This window comes from Panthera leo, chromosome C1, assembly GCF_018350215.1.
Source record: "Panthera leo isolate Ple1 chromosome C1, P.leo_Ple1_pat1.1, whole genome shotgun sequence".
Classification (NCBI taxonomy): Eukaryota; Metazoa; Chordata; class Mammalia; order Carnivora; family Felidae; genus Panthera; species Panthera leo.
The window spans coordinates 413,023-430,088 of NC_056686.1; the positions used below are offsets into that span (position 1 = coordinate 413,023).

Consider the following 17,066-nt stretch of genomic DNA (forward strand, 5'->3'; position numbering starts at 1 on the left):
GAACACCCATGTGGTCTTTGGTTCTGTTTTTACTGGACAAAATACCTCAGGAGCAACCACCCATCTCTTGGGGGCTCAGGAATAGAAATAAAGGGTGATGAAGTCCCCAGGCCTATTTCTTTCCTCAGCCAGAACTGGCCAATCACGTAGGCACATAACGCTGGTTGTGTCCTCACAGACAAGTGCTGTGACCAGCCGTGGGCTCCACATCCAGGGACACAGGGAAGACCTGAGGCACAGACATGGCTCTAGAGGGAAGCCTAGGGCCCTCTGGCTGGTGATCAGCTGGCGGCCTGGGGTAGGCCCTTCTTGAGCAGTGACGTGAGGTGACTTCCCAGCTCTTCATCCTGTAGCCAGATGCAAGAGGGGGCAGTCATCTCACCTTCCCTGACCACCATACCTGGGCAGAGCAAGGTGATGGGGTAACCCCGCCTATCCTGACCTGCCGGGTACCGGGCCCTGGAGGCCACTCACCTGGTAGGTCCAAGAGACCAACAGCACCTTGGTGCCTGGGTCCTCGGAGTGGGCCGCGGCTTGGATAAGGATGGACTCCACGGTCACGGACCCGTCGGGAAGGTGCTGCACGCAGTGCTCCTTGAGGACGCTGTGGGGAAGCACTGTGAGACCTGCCTCGTACCCCTCTTCTTACCCGCCCCAGGGCCGGAAAGGGTTGGGTACCTACCTCTTCAGGTGGCTGTAGACCCGCATGGCTGTCTCCTGCTCCTTGCGAGGGTCGTGCAGATGGACACGGCAGGTGAAGCGCAGCTGGTGCTCGGCGAGACCCAGCTCCTTGAGGGCCTGCTCTGAGGACACTAGCCGGAAGTTCTGCGGGACAGGGGCAGGTCAGGGGGCATGGAGCGCCCGCCCCCGCCGTGCCCCCGCCCACGCGCACTCACACTGTCTTTCATGATCAGAGTGCCATGCAGGAGCCGGGGCTTTTTGGCATCAGGGAGAAGCCCTGTGGAGAAAGGGGCGAGGACTGGAGCTGCCATCGGGTCCACCCGCTGAGCCGCTCCCCTGCCCTGCCCTGCCCTGCCCTACCCTGCCCTGCGTACCCTGTGCCATCTCCCGCTTCAGCAGCCCCAGCGAGATGCCTACAGGGATGCTGGGGCTTGTGGGCAGTGTCACCGTCTCACCATTGGCTGGCATGTAGCAGCTGACCCCTGGGCCGGAGGGGGAGGGGCAGAAAGCCTGTCGGGATCAGCTGGCTCTGCCCATGCTGACCCCATGGGCAGACCGTGCCCCACACCCCATGGCAGCCCGCGCCCCCCCATTCCTCCCACATTCCGTGGCAGCCCACACACCCCCCCGTGCCCCCCAAGCCCTCCCCACACACCCCCCCCCACATCCCGTGGCAGCCCGCGCCCCCCCCACCCCCCACCCCAACCTACGGAACTCCTGCTCAATCTTCTGCTTCAGGAACTCCATCTTCTTGGCCTCCCCGTGCACCAGCAGCACGTTCTCGGGCTCCGCCTGGCCCACCAGCTGCATGATACCCTTGGCATCGGCATGGGCACTGAAGGACATGTACTCCACCTGCATCTTGACCTCCAGCTGCAGAATCACAGTGCACACAGGCCCTTACCACAAGCAAAGGCTCAGAGGGCTCCCGAGCGAGCCAAGGTGGGGCCCGTGGAGCGATCAGGAAGTGGGGACTCACCACCTGCCGCCCCTCCATCTCCAGCTTGCGCTGCCCACTGAGGATCTTGTGGCCCACGGTTCCCTGCACGCAGTAGCCAGGCATGATGACCTGTGGGGCAGTGAGGCGTGGAGCCGGTGGCCACCCTGCAGAAGACACCCCCCCCCCCCCATTCCTGCCTTGGGCTTTCTCTCTGTCTCTCCACCCCACCCCTGCTGCCTGTCTAAACCCGAACCTTTGATGGCCCCTTCCCCTTGCCAGCAGTTCCCCATCCCAGGCCTGAGTAGCACATCAGCTAGGGAAGCCAGAAGGCTTTACTGCCCGATGCAGAGGGGCCGACACACAGCAAGGGTGGGAGCTGCCCGGGTCAGACACAGGGCCCTGGGATACCGAGCCCCGTCCTGACAACAGCAGTGTCCCCAAGCCGGGCGGAGCCTCTGCTCCCCCACCTCTGCCCAACCTCATAGGCCCTCCTGGGAGCTACACCTGGAGCCCAGATCCCTCACCATGTTCTTTTCATTCCCTGCCCACTTCCGGAAGATCTGCAGGGACTGGCCGGCATGCAGCATGCCTGGTGTGGCAAAAACAACCTGCAGGGCAGGCAGGGGACAGTCAGGGCAGTGGACACCCACCTGCCAAAGAACCAGCACTGGCCACGAGTCCAGCCCCTCCTCTGCCCTCAGAGTCTTTTGACCCTGCCCCCACCACCGGCCCCATCTTCTGACCACCCCCCCATCTTTCCCTCAGCACAGTGCACCCCACTCCCTGAGGGAGACCTGCAGGCAGGGACCACTCACACGTCCCAGACACGGAGAAGGTGCACACAGGTAGACAGCCAACGCTGGCTGCCTCGGCCCAACTTGGCTACCACGGGCACAGGACAGCCATCCCCACCCCCTCCTGGCCAGGGCCTCACCATCGGACCCGGGTTGTCAGCAAATGCTCGGTCGAAAGCCTTGATGTGCTTAAACTCAAACATGTTCCTCTGGACAAAGGTCTTCCGGATCTTCTGGTTGGTCCAGGTTATGAAGAGCTTGTAGTAGTGGTTGGCCTTCTCCGTGAGGCCCGTGGAAAAGTAGATGGGGGCCTTCAGGTTCATGCGCTCCCTGCGGACCGCGCCAGGGCCACGGTGGAGGAGCTGCCGGGGCAGGGCCAGCCCGCGTCCCCCTCACACCCCAGCCCAGGCTGCATCCGTGAAGGAATCACCCCCTGCCCGCTCCCTCCTACACATCCAGGTCCCACAGAGGGGACGCAGGCACGTGACTGGGGGGCCCGGTACAGGCAGGCGCCCCAACAGATGTCACGTACGCTAACTATACTCTGCCTAGAGCTGGACATGGACATGCCGCTGGCACCCACTCAAGCCAGGGCTCCCAGAAACCGACTGGCTACCACCTACCAGAAGGTCTCCAGCAGGATGCAGAGCTCCTGAGCGCGGCCCAGTGCAAACACAGGGATCAGCACCTGCAGGGGAAGGGCAAGGCTGGCTCAGGCAGGAACCCCTGGCCATGCTGCCCACCCAAGTTAAAGCCACCTCTGATTACAGTGGGCAGGCGGTGGTTCCCTGTGGCTGCCTTCTCAGGAAGCGGCTACTATAAACACTGGCCCTGCTGGCAGCTCTGATGGCCAGGGCCTGCGTCCACTGAGAGGGCATGGCCAGGTATCCCCGAGAGTCAGAGGCCCTTTGCAGGCCACAGGTAAGGCCCCACGCTCTGCCCTCAAGTCCTGCTCCCAGCCACAATACATCGAAAACTGACTGCGGTGGATGCTCCGGCCAGCCCTGGGCTGGGATCTGAGATAAGGGATGAATAAGAACCCCCGTGGTCTTCGGGGAAGTTTTTCTTCCTAATGCTGAGAACACATTCCTCCCTACACACCCAGAACACATGGCACCCGTCCCCTGACATGCCGGAGGTGGCGAAGGACCATGTAGCATGGTCGGGTGGGCACGAGGCCCAGAGCCCCGCCTGCACCAGCTACCTTCCCGCCACGCTCCACAGCCTCGTGGACCTTCTTCAGGAAGTCTCGCTCCCGGCAGCGCTTGGAGTCCCGGATGGTCGTGGCATATGTAGATTCTGTGATGAGCAGGTTGGGGCGGCATTTGTCAATCCAGGCAGCTCTATGACAGAGGCGGGCGTGGGCCAAGGTAGACAATCCACATGGCTGCAAGGCTAGGCTCCAAGGCTTAGGAGCAACAAAACGGACCCCAGCCATAGCCTCCCTTGACGCTCTGACAAGCAGGAGGAAGAGACTCTGCCACGCACAGAGGACACATGGTGGACACTGAAGGCACCCAGCACACCCCTGTGCATCACTGCACTCCTAGGGGGGTCCACACAGGAAGAAACAAACACATAGCCTACTCACCCCAAATGCCGGTCCGGGGTCATATTATAATCACCCTGGCAAAGAATGTGGCAATAAGGCAGGTGCCTCCTCTCCCCGGCCAGGCAGTCCCTCCAGTGCCCCAGGTGCTTCCACTGACCGTGTAGACCACAGACTCTGAGCCCACTTTAATCTGGAACATGGCTGCCCCCAGCACGTGGCCTGCATAGTAGGCCTTGATTTCGAGCTCATCATCCACCTACAGAGAAGAGGCCTCAACTCAGGTCTGCAGGCTATGCTGGGTTGAAGACGATGGCAAAGGGGCCAGGGAGGTGGACACTGGGGAGGCAGAGGGCAGAAGGGAACATGGTTCTCATCACGTTTCATCACGTTTCATCATTTCCTGTTTCTCACACACAACGTCCAGTTTTCAACCAAGAGCAACCAGACATAAGAGACGAGACACCACCACAGAAAGCAAAACAACAGTCTAGAGAAGCAGACTCAGAGCTCCTAGAGTTTTCAGACATGGACTTTAAGAGGGCTGTGACTAATACATTGAGAGACATAAAAAGGACCCAGGATGTTGACCAAAAAACTAGAAATCTTTTTTTTTTTTTAAGGTTTATTTTTGAAGGGAGAACAAGCAGGGGAGGGGCAAAGAGAGAGAGGGACAGAGGATCTGAAGCAGGCTCCATGCTTCAGCAGAGAGCCCAACAAGGGGCTTGAACCCACAGACCATGAGATCATGACCTGAGCTGAAGTCAGATGCTCAAACAACTGAGCCACCCAGGCACCCCTAGAAATCATTTTAAAAAGTGGAAATCTAAACCAAAAATCATAATAACTCAAAGAATTCAATATATGAATTTAACAGCACATTGCATATAATCAAAGTACTAATGCGCTAAAATATATAGGAAAGACTATCTAGCACGAAGCACAGAAAGACAAAAGCGTCAGGGAAGGTCTGAAGTGAGAGGCCTAACATTCTGCCATCTGGAGCCCTGGGCTGGAGGAGAGCAACAGGCAGGAGTAACACTGGAAGAACCTGATGAAAGACATCGGGTCACAGATCCAAGAGGCTTCACACCTGGGCAGATTCAATGAGAACAGAACAACATTCAGGCCCATCGCAGCATCCAAAAATCCACCCCCCAAAATCCAAAGAGAAGAACACAACCCTACAAGCAGTCTAAGATTAAAGATGCTCTTCCAAACAGTGAATAGAAAGACACATCCAAAGTACCAAGAAAAAAATGACAGCCAAACTAGAATTCCACACGTAATGAAAAAAGTCCTTCAGGAATGAGGGTGAAGCAGACCCATCTGCAAACAAATAAAAGAGATTTGTGGGGGCGCCTGGGGGCTCAGTTAGTTGAGCATCCAACTCTTGATTTCGGCTCAGGTCATGATCCCAGGTCGTGGGACTGAGCCCCATGTTGGGCTCTGCGCTGAGCATGAAGCCTGCTTAAGATTCTTTCTCTTTCTCTTTCTTTCTCTCTCTTTCTCTCTCTCCCCCGTGACCTCTAAAAAAATTTTTTAAATAAAAACAAAAATAAGAATAAATAAATAGAATGCATCACCCACCGATCCACACTGGTGTTCTCTAGCAGGAAGACAAATTAGAAAGTGAACAACACAAGAAGTAGAGAGGGTAAACACAGAGAAGACTTTATCGGAATTAGTCAAGAAGTCCTGCTGAGTTTCCCGTGTACCGAGCAAATCAAAGTCAAGGCGAACGACAGCCTAAGTCAGGGAAGGGACAAGCAGATTTACGACGTTCTAAGAGCTTTCCAATACATAGAGGCGAAAGCTCCAAGTACCTTAGAGCGTCGTCACAAATGCGTTTTGTAGCCTCTACCACTACAAGAATGAGAAGAGCATGAAGTTACTAACCAAATAAAAGAGAAGCAGAAATTTTAAAAAATTAATCCGAAAAAGGCAATAATGGAAAGAAGAAACATAGAACAGACAAGTCAAATAGGAAGCAAATGGTAAGAAGGTAGAGCTAAGCTCAAAGTTATTAAATGTGGAGTCCAAACGCTCCATCTGGACAGGTTATCAAGCTAGATTTAAAAAAAAAAAAAAAAAGGAAGAAAGAAAGAAAAAGAAACCAACACCTCTTTTGCTCAGGCCCATGGTGCCGGCAGGACAGGCTAGTGTCAGTCCTCACACTGCCAGGATGGTCCCCAGCCACAGACAAGATTAGAAGCAGCAAAGCCAACAGGACAAGGAGGCCCGTGGGGCCTGAAGGCCAACCCTTGTGGAGGCGCTTCCCATGCACAGGGAATGTGCCGGAAAAAGTAGGGGTTGAAACCAGACAGCCAAATTCTGCCATCAGGAAGTGTATCAGGGTCCAGCTGATCAAGAACGACAAAAGAAATCTCAGCCTTTGTACCCAATGATGGCTGTTTGAATTTTATTGAGGAAAATTATGAAGTTCCGGTTGCTGGATTTGGTCACAAAGGTCATGCTGTCGGTGACACTCCTGGAGTTCGCTTGAAGGTTTTGTCAAAGTAGCCAATGTCTCTCCTTTGGCCTTATACAAAGGCAAAATGGAAAGACCAAGATCCTAAATTTAACGGTGAACACATGACAGTAGGAAATTTCCATACACAAACAAAAACAAAAACAAATTACATGCCACTTAAAAGAGCTACATTTAAAACATGATGCAGGGGCGCCTGCATGGCGCAGTCGGTTAAGTGTCTGGCCCTTGATTTCGGCTCAGGTCATGATCTCACAGTTCATGACATTGGGCTCTATGCTGCCAGCACACAGCCTGCTTGGGATTCTCTCTCTCTCTCTGCCCCTCCCCCCACACACACATGCACACTGTCTTTCTCTTTCTCAAAATAAATAAACTTAAAAAATAAAAACAAATTAAAAAAACATCTGAAACGTGTTGTAGTAAAGTTGAAAATAAAGCAATGGAAAACGCCATGCCATGCAAACAGTAACCAAAGGTGGGAAAGGCAGGGATGGTGTAATGTTACCAGAAACACAGACTTTAAGGTAAGAAGCGTTATTAAAGATAAATACACATACTTGTATTGACAAGACGTTCAGCCAGAAGGATAAAACAACCCAAAATATATAGGCATCCAATAACAAGCGAAACCCACTGACTCTAAGGAGAAACAGACAAATCTACAATCCTTGTGCTAAGTTTTACCCAATTTGATTGCATTTGCCTGCTTAAAACCTTAACCTTCCTCCGCGACCCACATATGACACTTACCGAGACAAAGCCCAAACTCCACAGCTAGTACTGGGTGCCCTCCAGGGCTTGCCCGTCTCACTGTCCGGTCTCCACCTTCTTACATGTGTTCAGACGCACGGCTGGCTGAGCAGCAGAAGCTCTGTGCACTTGATGGGCACTCTAGCGCCCCCCTCCCACCCTGAATCTGGGCTGGGTCCCTACATGCTTGCCCACTGCTGCCTCCTAGTGGCCCCGCAGTATCAGACAGAGAGTGGGATGGGGTCTGTTGGGACCCTGACCTGGACCGTCTGGTGGAGGTGGACAGCTACCACCTTTTTCATACAGTCTTTGATCATCTGGGAGGTAAAGAAGTTGGCCTCGCCCTTCTTGTCCACAGCAATCTTGCGGTAGTCCTCCAGCAGGATGGGGCAGATGGCCTGGGTGGGGTGGGTCATGTAGATGGGCCCGTCGTAGCCCACCATCTCACTGAAGTAGGGGAGTGCCCCGCAGTGGTCCAGGTGGAAGTGGCTGAGGGTGCAACACAGATCAGCCCAGGGCCACTGCTCCCCGAGCAAGCCCGCCCCACGGCCCCTCCACACCAGGGCCCCACCGTGTGTCAGACGCCACCCTAAGTGCTGCAGAGTGACGAGGCAGCAAAACAGATGAAAACTGCTACCTTCCTGGAACCTACAACCTGAGTGTCTAGTAAAGCAGCGAGCGTTAAAGAGGTAATGCTTGCATCAGAGGTGTACGTTTTCTACGGTCAAATAGAAAGTAGCTGAGAAGGGGACAGGGCATCAGGAGAGCTGCCCTCTCCAGCAGATGGATGGAAAGACCCCATGGCACGTGAGCCAGGCCAGGAAGGCACTGGGGCGGAGGGAACAGAGTGCTGTGGGTCCACAAACGGAGCAAACTGCTGCATCAAGCCCATGTCCAAGAAGGGACTGAGTCCACAGGAGCCTCACAGCAGCTGAGGGCGAGGCCGCCTTGGGCCACCAGGTCCCTGGCTTGCAAGGTGTGGGGAGAAGACCAGCAGGAGGCCGCTCTGGTCATTGGCCACATGGCAAAGTTGAAGGTCAGGAAGAGGGCTGGACCCACAAACTGTGGGCTGTCTGGGTGGAGTGTGAGGAAGAGGAGGAAAGCGGGAGCTCCATTCAGCCAGGCTGGGGAGTTCAACCGTCGCCAGAGAAGAGCCGGACCATGAGACCAGAGGTCAGGGGCAGCGTGGGTGAGGATGTATGGGAAGGTCTGAGGACTGAGGACGAGCAGGGAGGGTGCAGTCACCGCTGCCAAATGCTGTTGAGAGGCTGAGTGAGGAAGTCTGAGAAGCAGCCCAGGGGTTCAAGGTGAAATGTGCCATCTTTGCATTGGGGGCAGTGGCCTCCCTGCCACGGGCCTATTGCCCTAACACAACCTCATCTTCTTGGGGCACCTGGGGCTCTCATCCATGACACTCAGGGGCAGAGCCAATAGGCACCCACAGCACAGAGCGCCCCTCGCCTCCACAGGGCTGATCAAAGCTTGTCAAGGGGCAACCATGAACACCTATAAGCTCACGCAGACACAGCCTCCAGGACCACCGTCCAGAGGTGGAGAGGGCCAGCCCTGGGGGTGAGTCACATAGGCAACCCGGAACAACCTGGGCCCGCAACACCCCACAGCCTGCAGCCTCCACGGGCCCCGGGGGGCTCTCCTGGGCCCACTAGGGCCCCCGAAGTGGGGTTAGATGTGAGCCGACATCACACTATGACCAGCAGCCAATGGGCGCTCACCTGATGATCACACAGTCCAGGAAGTCGGTCAGCCGGCCATTGCGGGTGATGTAGGAGAAATCAGGGAAGCGCCTCTGAGAAGCCAAGAAAAAGGGTCAGAACGCAGCTGCCCTGGGTCTGCAGGTGATGGAAGTGGCGGGCAGCCAGCACTCCAGGGAGCGACTCCCAGGAGTGGGGAATAAAGGCACAGGCTGAGCCTGGGCACTAATACCCCCACCCTGGCAGGCCACACCAGGACCATAGACTGTTCACAGCCTCTGAAAACCCAGGGAGGGGTCACACCGACAGAACCAGTAACCAAGCCAGAAGCCCTGCCTGGGAAGCACCGAGCTGCCCCACATGACCCTGCAGGAGCCCGCGAGCCCCTGCTCTGGTACAGATCAACGCTTCCACGCAGGGTACCCCATCCGTCAAGTGGTGGGGCCCAGGGCTGCCAGGGAAGGCAGTGACCCCAGACCCACCTGCCTCCTACCACTGCCCACTTGCCCAAACTGTCCCTACTCTATGGGTCAGAGCCTGAGGCTCTAAAGCCTGGGATCCTACTGAGAACAGCAACAAGGAACAGGCAGAGTGAGGTCCCTCCAGGGACCTCCACCTTCCCTCAGGACTCACGTCGTCATTGAAGCCCATGTGCATTCCGCAGTCCAGCATGACATTCTTGCCCCCGATGGAGACCAGGATGCAGCTTCGGCCCACATCCTGGCCAGCTCCTGAACGGGAAGGTGGGATGAGGTGCTGCCACCCCCTTCCCACTTCCCCCATGTCCGTTTCCCTGCTGCTGCAAGTGATGGCCCCAGCCGCCTGCCTCAGGCCTCCAGTGGGTGCTCTGGGTCCCTGGCCCTGCAGAACCCTCAGCGGGTTGGGGAAACTAGATCCCCACGGCTGCCGTGTGGACAAAGGGTGAGGCAAGAAGCGCTGTCACCTCCACACACAGGCCAGGGAGATGTGCAGGGAAGGGACAAAGGGCCAGGCGGGTTCCAGCCCATGTGCCCTCCCCTACCGCACCTCCGAGCCTCAGGCCCTGCCACTACCACCTAGGTCAGACAGAAAACGCCCCTCACCTCTCAAGGGAGCAGCCTACCTGCTGCCGCTGGCCTCAACCGTCAAAGGCCAGGGGATGTGCAACAGGTGTTGGACTGTGGTCCTGGCACTTAATAGGGGCAAGGTGATGCTCCACGGGGCCTCGCCACCCCTCGTGAAACCTCAACTGGGGTGACATCTGAGCTGTGGGGACCCTCCCAGAAGGCATCAAGCGCCTCCAGGTGGTGCCACTGCAGAGCGACACTGTGCAGTAGCTTTAGCCCAGCCATGGGGAGACAGGGCCCCAGCTGTCCAGCAATGACCAGCTACAGTGGCCTCAGTGCAGATGCCCCATCACTGCACCCCATCAAGACATCCCCAGTCCAGACTTAACCTGAGTCCTATCCATGTTCTTGACTTCAAGTCCTACCAGCTGCTCCAGCCCCAGCAGGACACATCCCAGCAATCTCTTCTGGCCATGTGTCATCTCCTCTGGGGTCTGGAGGCCCAGGAAGAAAGGGACATACCCTTGCATGATGTCACCAAATGACCTGCTTTCTATCCTGATCCTACAAGCCTCCCTCTACCAGCCACGCGAACCTTCCGTTAACACCACACACACGAGGGTGACCAGGCCATGGCTCAGAGCAGGACCCTGGCTGGTCCTTGAGAAGCTTCAGTCACCCATGACAACAGTAGGCGATCCTAGCCAAGAGCTCTGCCACAGGCCTTGGCCTGAAGGTCTCTCAAAGGCCTGCTCCTGACCCAGCAGGACGATGGCAGTGTCTCAGCTGTCTGCCCACTGCTACATCTTCAGCCCTAAAGCTGTGCCCAGAGGCCCTCCAAACATTTGTGACAGGGGAAAGGGGAGGGCTGCCTCTCTTTACAGAGAACGTGAAATCACAGAAGTCATAGGATCAGTTCACAGGCACATGGCTCCTAAGCACAGGGCCAGGGACGGTTTCTGGACTCCAGAGCTCAGCTCTGAGACACTGGCCACCCGCTCCCACCAGGACCCACAACAATCCCGAGGAGCAAGGATTGAGGCCTGAACTGGGCAGGAAGATGGGGAACAGTCGATGGCACACAAAAAGAGGCAGGACTCCGGAGAAAATAAAAGAGACGCCATGTCCGCAGAAGCTCATGTTCTAGGGCAAGCAGACGATAACCACATAGATAAGACGCACTGAGTGCGTCATGGAGAAGATTAAGGCAGAGAAGGGAACCCAAAAACTTCCAGAACCATACCAGGTAAGTCCTCCACAAAATGACTTCTGAGTAGTGTGGAGAGGGACAGCCAGGATGGGGGGGGGCAGCTGTGCAAAGGCTGTGTGATAGGACAGCCTTTGGGACTCTCCATATCTGGCCAGAGAGCCCATGAGGTACAAACCGGCAAAGGAAAACAAGAGAAATAGTTCTGCTTTGACGGTGCTACAGCCTTGGGAGCACATCCAGGTGCATATCTGGGGTAACAAAAGCAGTAGAAAGAACTGTTCAAGGAGAACAGGGGACAAATCGTGAAGGGGCAGGCTGGAAGGAGGACCCCGCAGAGGCCCCTGGAAGGGAGCCAAAGGCAGGGAAGAGTGTGGGTCACAGCAGCCAGAGGGGACCCTGAGCCAACAGCTGCCAGAGTCTGTAGGAGTGACCTGTATGGCAGCAAAGAGATGTGTACTCTGACCTGGCAGGCGAGGGGCAGGGGCCTTCATCGTGACTGTCAACAGCTCAGGGTCCACACAAAGGACTGGGTGGGCTGTTTTGGGGAAGAGCTCCACCATGAGAAAGGATATGCAGCTGCGTGGAACATCTGTGCAGGAAAATGCTCCCCACACACAGCCCAGTGTAGGAGGCAGGTTCTGGAACAGCAGAGCAGGAGTGCTGGAAGGATGCCCAGAGACACCTAGAGGGTTGGCCACCAAAATGATAACCCAGTTGTTTCCGGGACTCTGGATTCCCAGTGATCTTTCATCCTTCACAGTGTTCTGCACTGTCTGGGCTTTTAAAAGTGTCCGTTTATATCTTTTACAAAATTCAAAGCTTTTTTTTTTTTTTTTTTTTTCTTTTTAGCGTCGCAGGGATCATGTAAGACAAGGGCTGAACTGAGAGTGAATGGCTGTATTGGGTAAACGGGAAGCTGCAGGTAACGGGTGCGAGACGATGGAGGAGGCGGAAGGAAGCAGAGGCAGGGAGGAAAGGCGACCTAAAGCATCAGTCCATGTGGACAAAAGCTGGCGCAGCGACGATGGAGACCCTGTGCCTCTACGGTGACGGCGTCCGGAGCGCAGGCCCCAGGAGAAGGTGCAGAGACAGTCTGCTCAGGCCTGCTTTTCACCGTGAAGAAAGCTGGGGACGCAGCGGGCCGGGACCCGACCCCAAAACCGTCCCTCCGGTGCTCCTCCGAGCTTCTCCACACAGGGCCTGAGCCGGGAGCGGGAGCCGGCCCGAGGCCTCCGAGGACGACAGCTGTGGCCTCTGGGAACCTGGCCGGCCCTCTGCGCCCCCGCGGCTCGTCCCCACACCACCGCCCGGCCCCGCGACCGCGAGGCCGGCCGAGCGCGCCTCACTCACCCAGGGGAGTGACCCTGATCTCGGGCATGCTGTCGGGCGGGCTCCCAGGCCCCGTCGCCTCTGCGCTCACCGAGCCGGCGGGACCACTTCGACGACGAAATCCCGGACCCAGGACCTCCGCCGCGCGCCACCACAACCCGCGGCACCGCACAGCGCAGGCGCGATCCCAACGGCGCCAGCTTCCGGTGCGCCCGCCGGAAACGCCGGCCCACGCGTTGAGCCTCGGGATTGGGCAAGCGGCAACCAATCCCGGACGGCAGGGCTGTGGTCGGGGGCGGGGCGGCGGGTCCCGCGGCGCGGCGGCGGCGGCGGCGGCGGCGGCGGCGGCGGCGGCGGCGGCGGCGCAGGTGTGCGGAGGGCGGCGGGCTCGGGCCTGAGGCAGGGGAGCAGATACCAACCGAACTGGACAGGTGGGCCTGGGCATCGCCAAGGGGCTAGACGCGGGAGGGGGCGGCCGAGGACTCGGCTTCCACGCCTCCCTGGACGCTGGGCTCTTGCTCAATCCTTGGGCCTCAGCTGGAGCTGGACCCGCCTAGGACTGGGGTCCCACTCTGCCCGAGCCCCGGGTCCCAGCCCGGCGCCACCCGGAGCTCCCGAGTCCCGGGTCCCAGCCCGGTGCCACCTGGAGCTCCCTTCCCGAACGAGACTTAGAGAGCTTCCTGAACAGGGCCTCGCTCCTGCCGGCTGGGCCTGGGGTGCCAGGGTGAGTGCCCCCTTCTCCTGTGGGGACCTTCAGCCTGCTGTCAGCCATGGAGCTGGGGTGCTCAGGCAGCTCTCCTGCCGAGACTTGATCTTGGGGCTGTGAGCTGACCCTGGGGAAGCCTTGGCCGTGCCCTGCATCACCTCCTCAGAGCTGGCAGGCTGCCTGCCCCGGCTGCACAGCCAATGTCCTTCCTGTTTCCAAGCTCTGAAAGGTTCCCAGCAGATCCTCTTGGCTGCTGGCTCAGGTTCTGGGGAGGAAGGCCAGGCCCACAGGATGTCTGGTGGCCAGGAACGTAGCCCTGAAGGCTTCAGAGACCATCTGCTCAGTGGACAGAAGACAGGCCCTGAGAGAGGGGAGGGGCGTGCCGGAAGTCTCCAGAGCACCATTTTCCTGAGGCCAGGCACAGCTGTCCCCCACACCTGAAGACAGGGTGAGCTCATCTCTGGGGGCTCCGCCCAATGCCAAGCACGTGGCCCAACCCATGGGGCCTGCAGGGCCTCAGCAGCCACGAGACCCCAACAGATGCTCTTGGCAGCCTGGGTGGTAGACGGGGCAGGGCGTGCTGGCCCATTTCCCCAGAAATGAAGGACCAAGTCTTAAGACATTGAGTTACCTGCCCCCAGAGTGAAGACAGAACCTGCAAGGGCACCCAGGGCACCTAGCCCTGGCTAGGGTTCTTGCCACAGCTTGGGCAGCCTCCCTCCCTCCCTCACGGAGAAGCCCTGCAGGGCTTCCAGCACTAGGGGCCCGGAACCCCCAGGCCCAGTGGGGTGAGGGCTCATCCTGGATGGTGAGGTGCAGCTGAGTCCCCAGGGACCGTCAAAGCCCAACTGCAGTGCTGACCCTGGGTGCCCAGGACAGCAGAGGCTGGGTTGTCCAGTGGCACCCACCCAGTATGTGGGCACTTGAATGTTTATGGAGTGACTGCATTAACGTGAGCAGAATCTAGGGCAGAACTCTGGCCTGGGGCACTTCCGGAAGGTTCCCTGTGGCTGTCTTCAGAGTGTAGAAGGACCTTTGACCCAGCTGCCTTTCCGTGTGGGACCTGTACAGTTCCAGTAGGAAAAGATTGGTGTCTGTCTGTCCGGCAGTGCTGACTCTGTAGCCTCTGCTCTGGCTTTCAGGACACAGCAGTGAGCAAGGAAGGACTCAGCCCACCTGGCCACCTTTCATGGCCCTCCTCCTCACTCTACTGTCTCTTTTTCCATAGTACTCATCTTTTTTTTGCTCACCGTGTTGGAATTTTCTGGTTTTGTTTCTGTCTGACAACCTCCCCAAGAATGTTGCCCTGATAGGCAGGGCTATTTGTCTCATGGGGCGTCCAAGTGCCTGGGAGAGCAATTGGCTCTGGGCAGGGACTCAGCAGGTGTTTCTGCAACTGGCAAAAACAGGTGCTCTGGTGAGAGACAAGCAAGAAATGAGCAGGAACACAGGCTGCAGGTGAGATCAGCACAGCGATGGTGCAAGCCAAGTGACACGACAGGGCCACGCTGACATCTGTGGGCACGTGTTCCGGGCAAAGGGCAGCTTCAGGTCACTGAGTTCAAGCTTGTGGCCCAAGCAGAGTGAAGCAGGCTCCAGGGGAGAAGGGGCCTGGCCGGGGGATGGATCCCACTCTGGGCTTTCTTGGGGGGGTGGGGGGGCAGCGGGATCCCAGCTGTTGCTTTCTGCCCCTCCCCCCACCCTGAAGTAATGACTCAGGGAGCGAGCTGACTCACAGGGACACAACCCCCCCCGCCAGCCTGGCTCCCTGTGTGTTTCAGCGTGTGTTGGAAAATGGGCGACCTGGAGTCGGACTTCAACCTGAAAGTTGTCTTAGTCAGTTTCAAGCAGTGTCTCAACGAGAAGGAGGAGGTGCTGCTGGATCACTACCTCGCTGGCTGGAGGGGGCTGGTCAGGTACATTCAGGGGCACTGCCCTGTGGGCCCCCACACAAAGGTGGGGCCTTTCTGGCCACACTTCCCGCATGCTATGCTATGCACTGTGCACACCAGGCTCCTGCCTGCCCGGAACTGGTCAGCCGTTCTCGTTCGCCACCTGGCTGGCAGCGCCGAACCTTACCACGCCTGCTGGCACGTGGACATGTACCCCAGGAGGTGGGGGGAAGTCTCCCCTGCACCCGGGGCTGAGCTCCTGCTTCCCCTCGAGCAGGTTCCTGAACAGCCTGGGTGCCATCTTCTCCTTCATCTCTAAGGATGTCACCACAAAGCTACAGATCATGGAGCGTCTGTGCAGCGGCCCACAGCAGGAGCACTACAGCAGCCTGCAGTCCATGGTGGCCTACGAGGTGGGCAACCGGCTGGTGGACCTCGAGCGTCGTTCCCAGCACCCCGACTCAGGCTGCCGGACGGTGCTCCGGCTGCACCGCGCCCTGCGCTGGCTGCAGCTCTTCCTGGAAGGTCTGCGCACCAGCCCCGAGGACGCGCGTACTGCCGTGCTCTGCACCGACTCCTACAACGCCTCTCTGGCTGCCTACCACCCCTGGATCATCCGCCGGGCCGTCACCGTGGCCTTCTGTACGTTGCCCACACGCAAGGTCTTCCTGGAGGCCATGAACGTGGGGTCCCCAGAGCAGGCTGTGGAAATGCTGGGCGAGGCCCTGCCCTTCATTGAGCGTGTCTACGATGTCTCCCAGAAACTCTACACTGAGCATTCCCTGCTGAACCTGCCCTGAGGGCCAGCGGGTGAGGTGGGGCATGTTTCTCCTTTCCAGAGCTGGGCTGGGGCAGCCAGGACCCATCAGGCCCACCGTGGGGATTTGCGGGTGCCCCAGGAATGGGAAATACGCTTTCCCCTGCCAGCTGAGCTACGGGCCCAGCATAGCCCACTCGGGCTGAGCTTCTGGGCTGCGGCATGGGGGCCGTGACAGAGAAGGCAAGCCCTGGCCATCGCTCCTCCTTGTTGCCTTGCTCTGCCCAAGGGCACCTTGGCTTCACCCTCAACCAGGTTACACGTGTGCAACCAGGCCTTGCCCGCATGGGTAAAGTGCCGAAGGCGGGAGGGTAAGGGCAGTATCCGTGTTCGTGCAAAACCCTGAAAAGCTGCCCCCTGCCTGTGAGCCAAGTGTGTGAAATGGGGCGAAGTCACAGGTCCCCACAGTGCAGAGACTTCATCCTGCTTGCCAGCAAACTCACCCAGCAGGTGCTTCTCTGTCCCTGGCCCATCTCGGTGTCAGGCCCTGGGTGCAGTGCCTAGGTCCAGGCGCCCGGGCCCCTCCACACGGGGTTGGCTGTCCCCAGGACAGGGATGGAACCCCTGGGCAGCAGTGGACAGGCCCTCTCCCTGTCCCTCACCTCCTTGTTAGCCAGGGTCCCACATGTCCTCAGCGGCAACATGCAGGAGCCAAAGCCCTGAGCGGAGGCCTGCCCTGCCTCTAGTTCTGCACACTTAGCAGCTGCCCCCTGCAGCCACCCTGTCATTCAGGTGCTCCCCCAGGCAGCTGCCTGTGAGTCTGCACAGCACACCTCCAAAGCTCTAGAGAGCCCATGACTCTGCTGGTCCAGTTCTGGCCTCTCCCTCCCCGTCATCCAACAAGATGCTGCATTCCGTCCTCCCCGTCCCTACAGAGCTCAGGAGACCCGGGATGATATGGCACACGGAGAGAGCCTGGACCCTTTTGCCCAGCTGACAGGCCAGCCGTCACCAGACACTTGGGGGCCTAGCGTCTCCTACTGGCTCTTCACTGTGAGCTCAGGGCCCTCAATGCCAAGGGGACTGTACCCACCATACGGAGATGTGCGTAAGTGTGAACTTGCAGAGACCCTGGGAAAGTGTGATACGGGTGATGGATTTTCAAACATCAATAAATTCCCCTTCTAGAGCAGGTGGTACGCTCCA

At 58.1% G+C, this 17,066-nt stretch overlaps 2 protein-coding genes and 1 pseudogene across 7 annotated transcripts; 2 read left to right on the top strand and 1 right to left on the bottom strand.

Moving 5' to 3' along the window:
• Nucleotides 1-11: 11 nt before the first annotated feature.
• INTS11 (integrator complex subunit 11) lies at nt 12-12,686 on the bottom strand. Of its 2 annotated transcripts, none has more exons than XM_042949589.1 (17): nt 12,527-12,686; nt 9,554-9,651; nt 8,942-9,015; nt 7,469-7,697; nt 4,125-4,223; nt 4,007-4,041; nt 3,650-3,758; nt 3,039-3,103; nt 2,556-2,745; nt 2,146-2,229; nt 1,661-1,750; nt 1,392-1,554; nt 1,056-1,163; nt 897-958; nt 683-825; nt 475-604; nt 12-347 (listed from the first exon to the last, which is right to left on the bottom strand). In XM_042949589.1, exons 1-17 carry the CDS (start codon nt 12,552-12,554, stop codon nt 282-284), a joined length of 1,773 nt encoding a protein of 590 aa, XP_042805523.1. In that variant the 5' UTR covers nt 12,555-12,686; the 3' UTR covers nt 12-281. The 2 variants fall into 2 exon arrangements, with proteins under 2 accessions (XP_042805523.1, XP_042805522.1); XM_042949588.1 differs by having other exon boundaries at nt 3,620-3,758.
• LOC122226823 lies at nt 6,105-6,543 on the top strand (annotated as a pseudogene).
• A 179-nt stretch (nt 12,687-12,865) lies between the features above and the next one.
• LOC122227078 (ceramide-1-phosphate transfer protein) lies at nt 12,866-17,052 on the top strand. 5 transcript variants are annotated; one of them, XM_042951268.1, is made up of 4 exons: nt 12,943-13,659; nt 14,621-14,669; nt 14,971-15,127; nt 15,381-17,052. In XM_042951268.1, exons 3-4 carry the CDS (start codon nt 15,006-15,008, stop codon nt 15,901-15,903), a joined length of 645 nt encoding a protein of 214 aa, XP_042807202.1. In that variant the 5' UTR covers nt 12,943-13,659; nt 14,621-14,669; nt 14,971-15,005; the 3' UTR covers nt 15,904-17,052. The 5 variants fall into 5 exon arrangements, with proteins under 5 accessions (XP_042807201.1, XP_042807203.1, XP_042807202.1 ...); XM_042951267.1 differs by lacking the exons at nt 12,943-13,659; nt 14,621-14,669 and adding an exon at nt 12,866-12,936; XM_042951269.1 differs by lacking the exons at nt 12,943-13,659; nt 14,621-14,669 and adding an exon at nt 12,868-12,936 and having other exon boundaries at nt 14,993-15,127.
• Nucleotides 17,053-17,066: the final 14 nt, after the last annotated feature.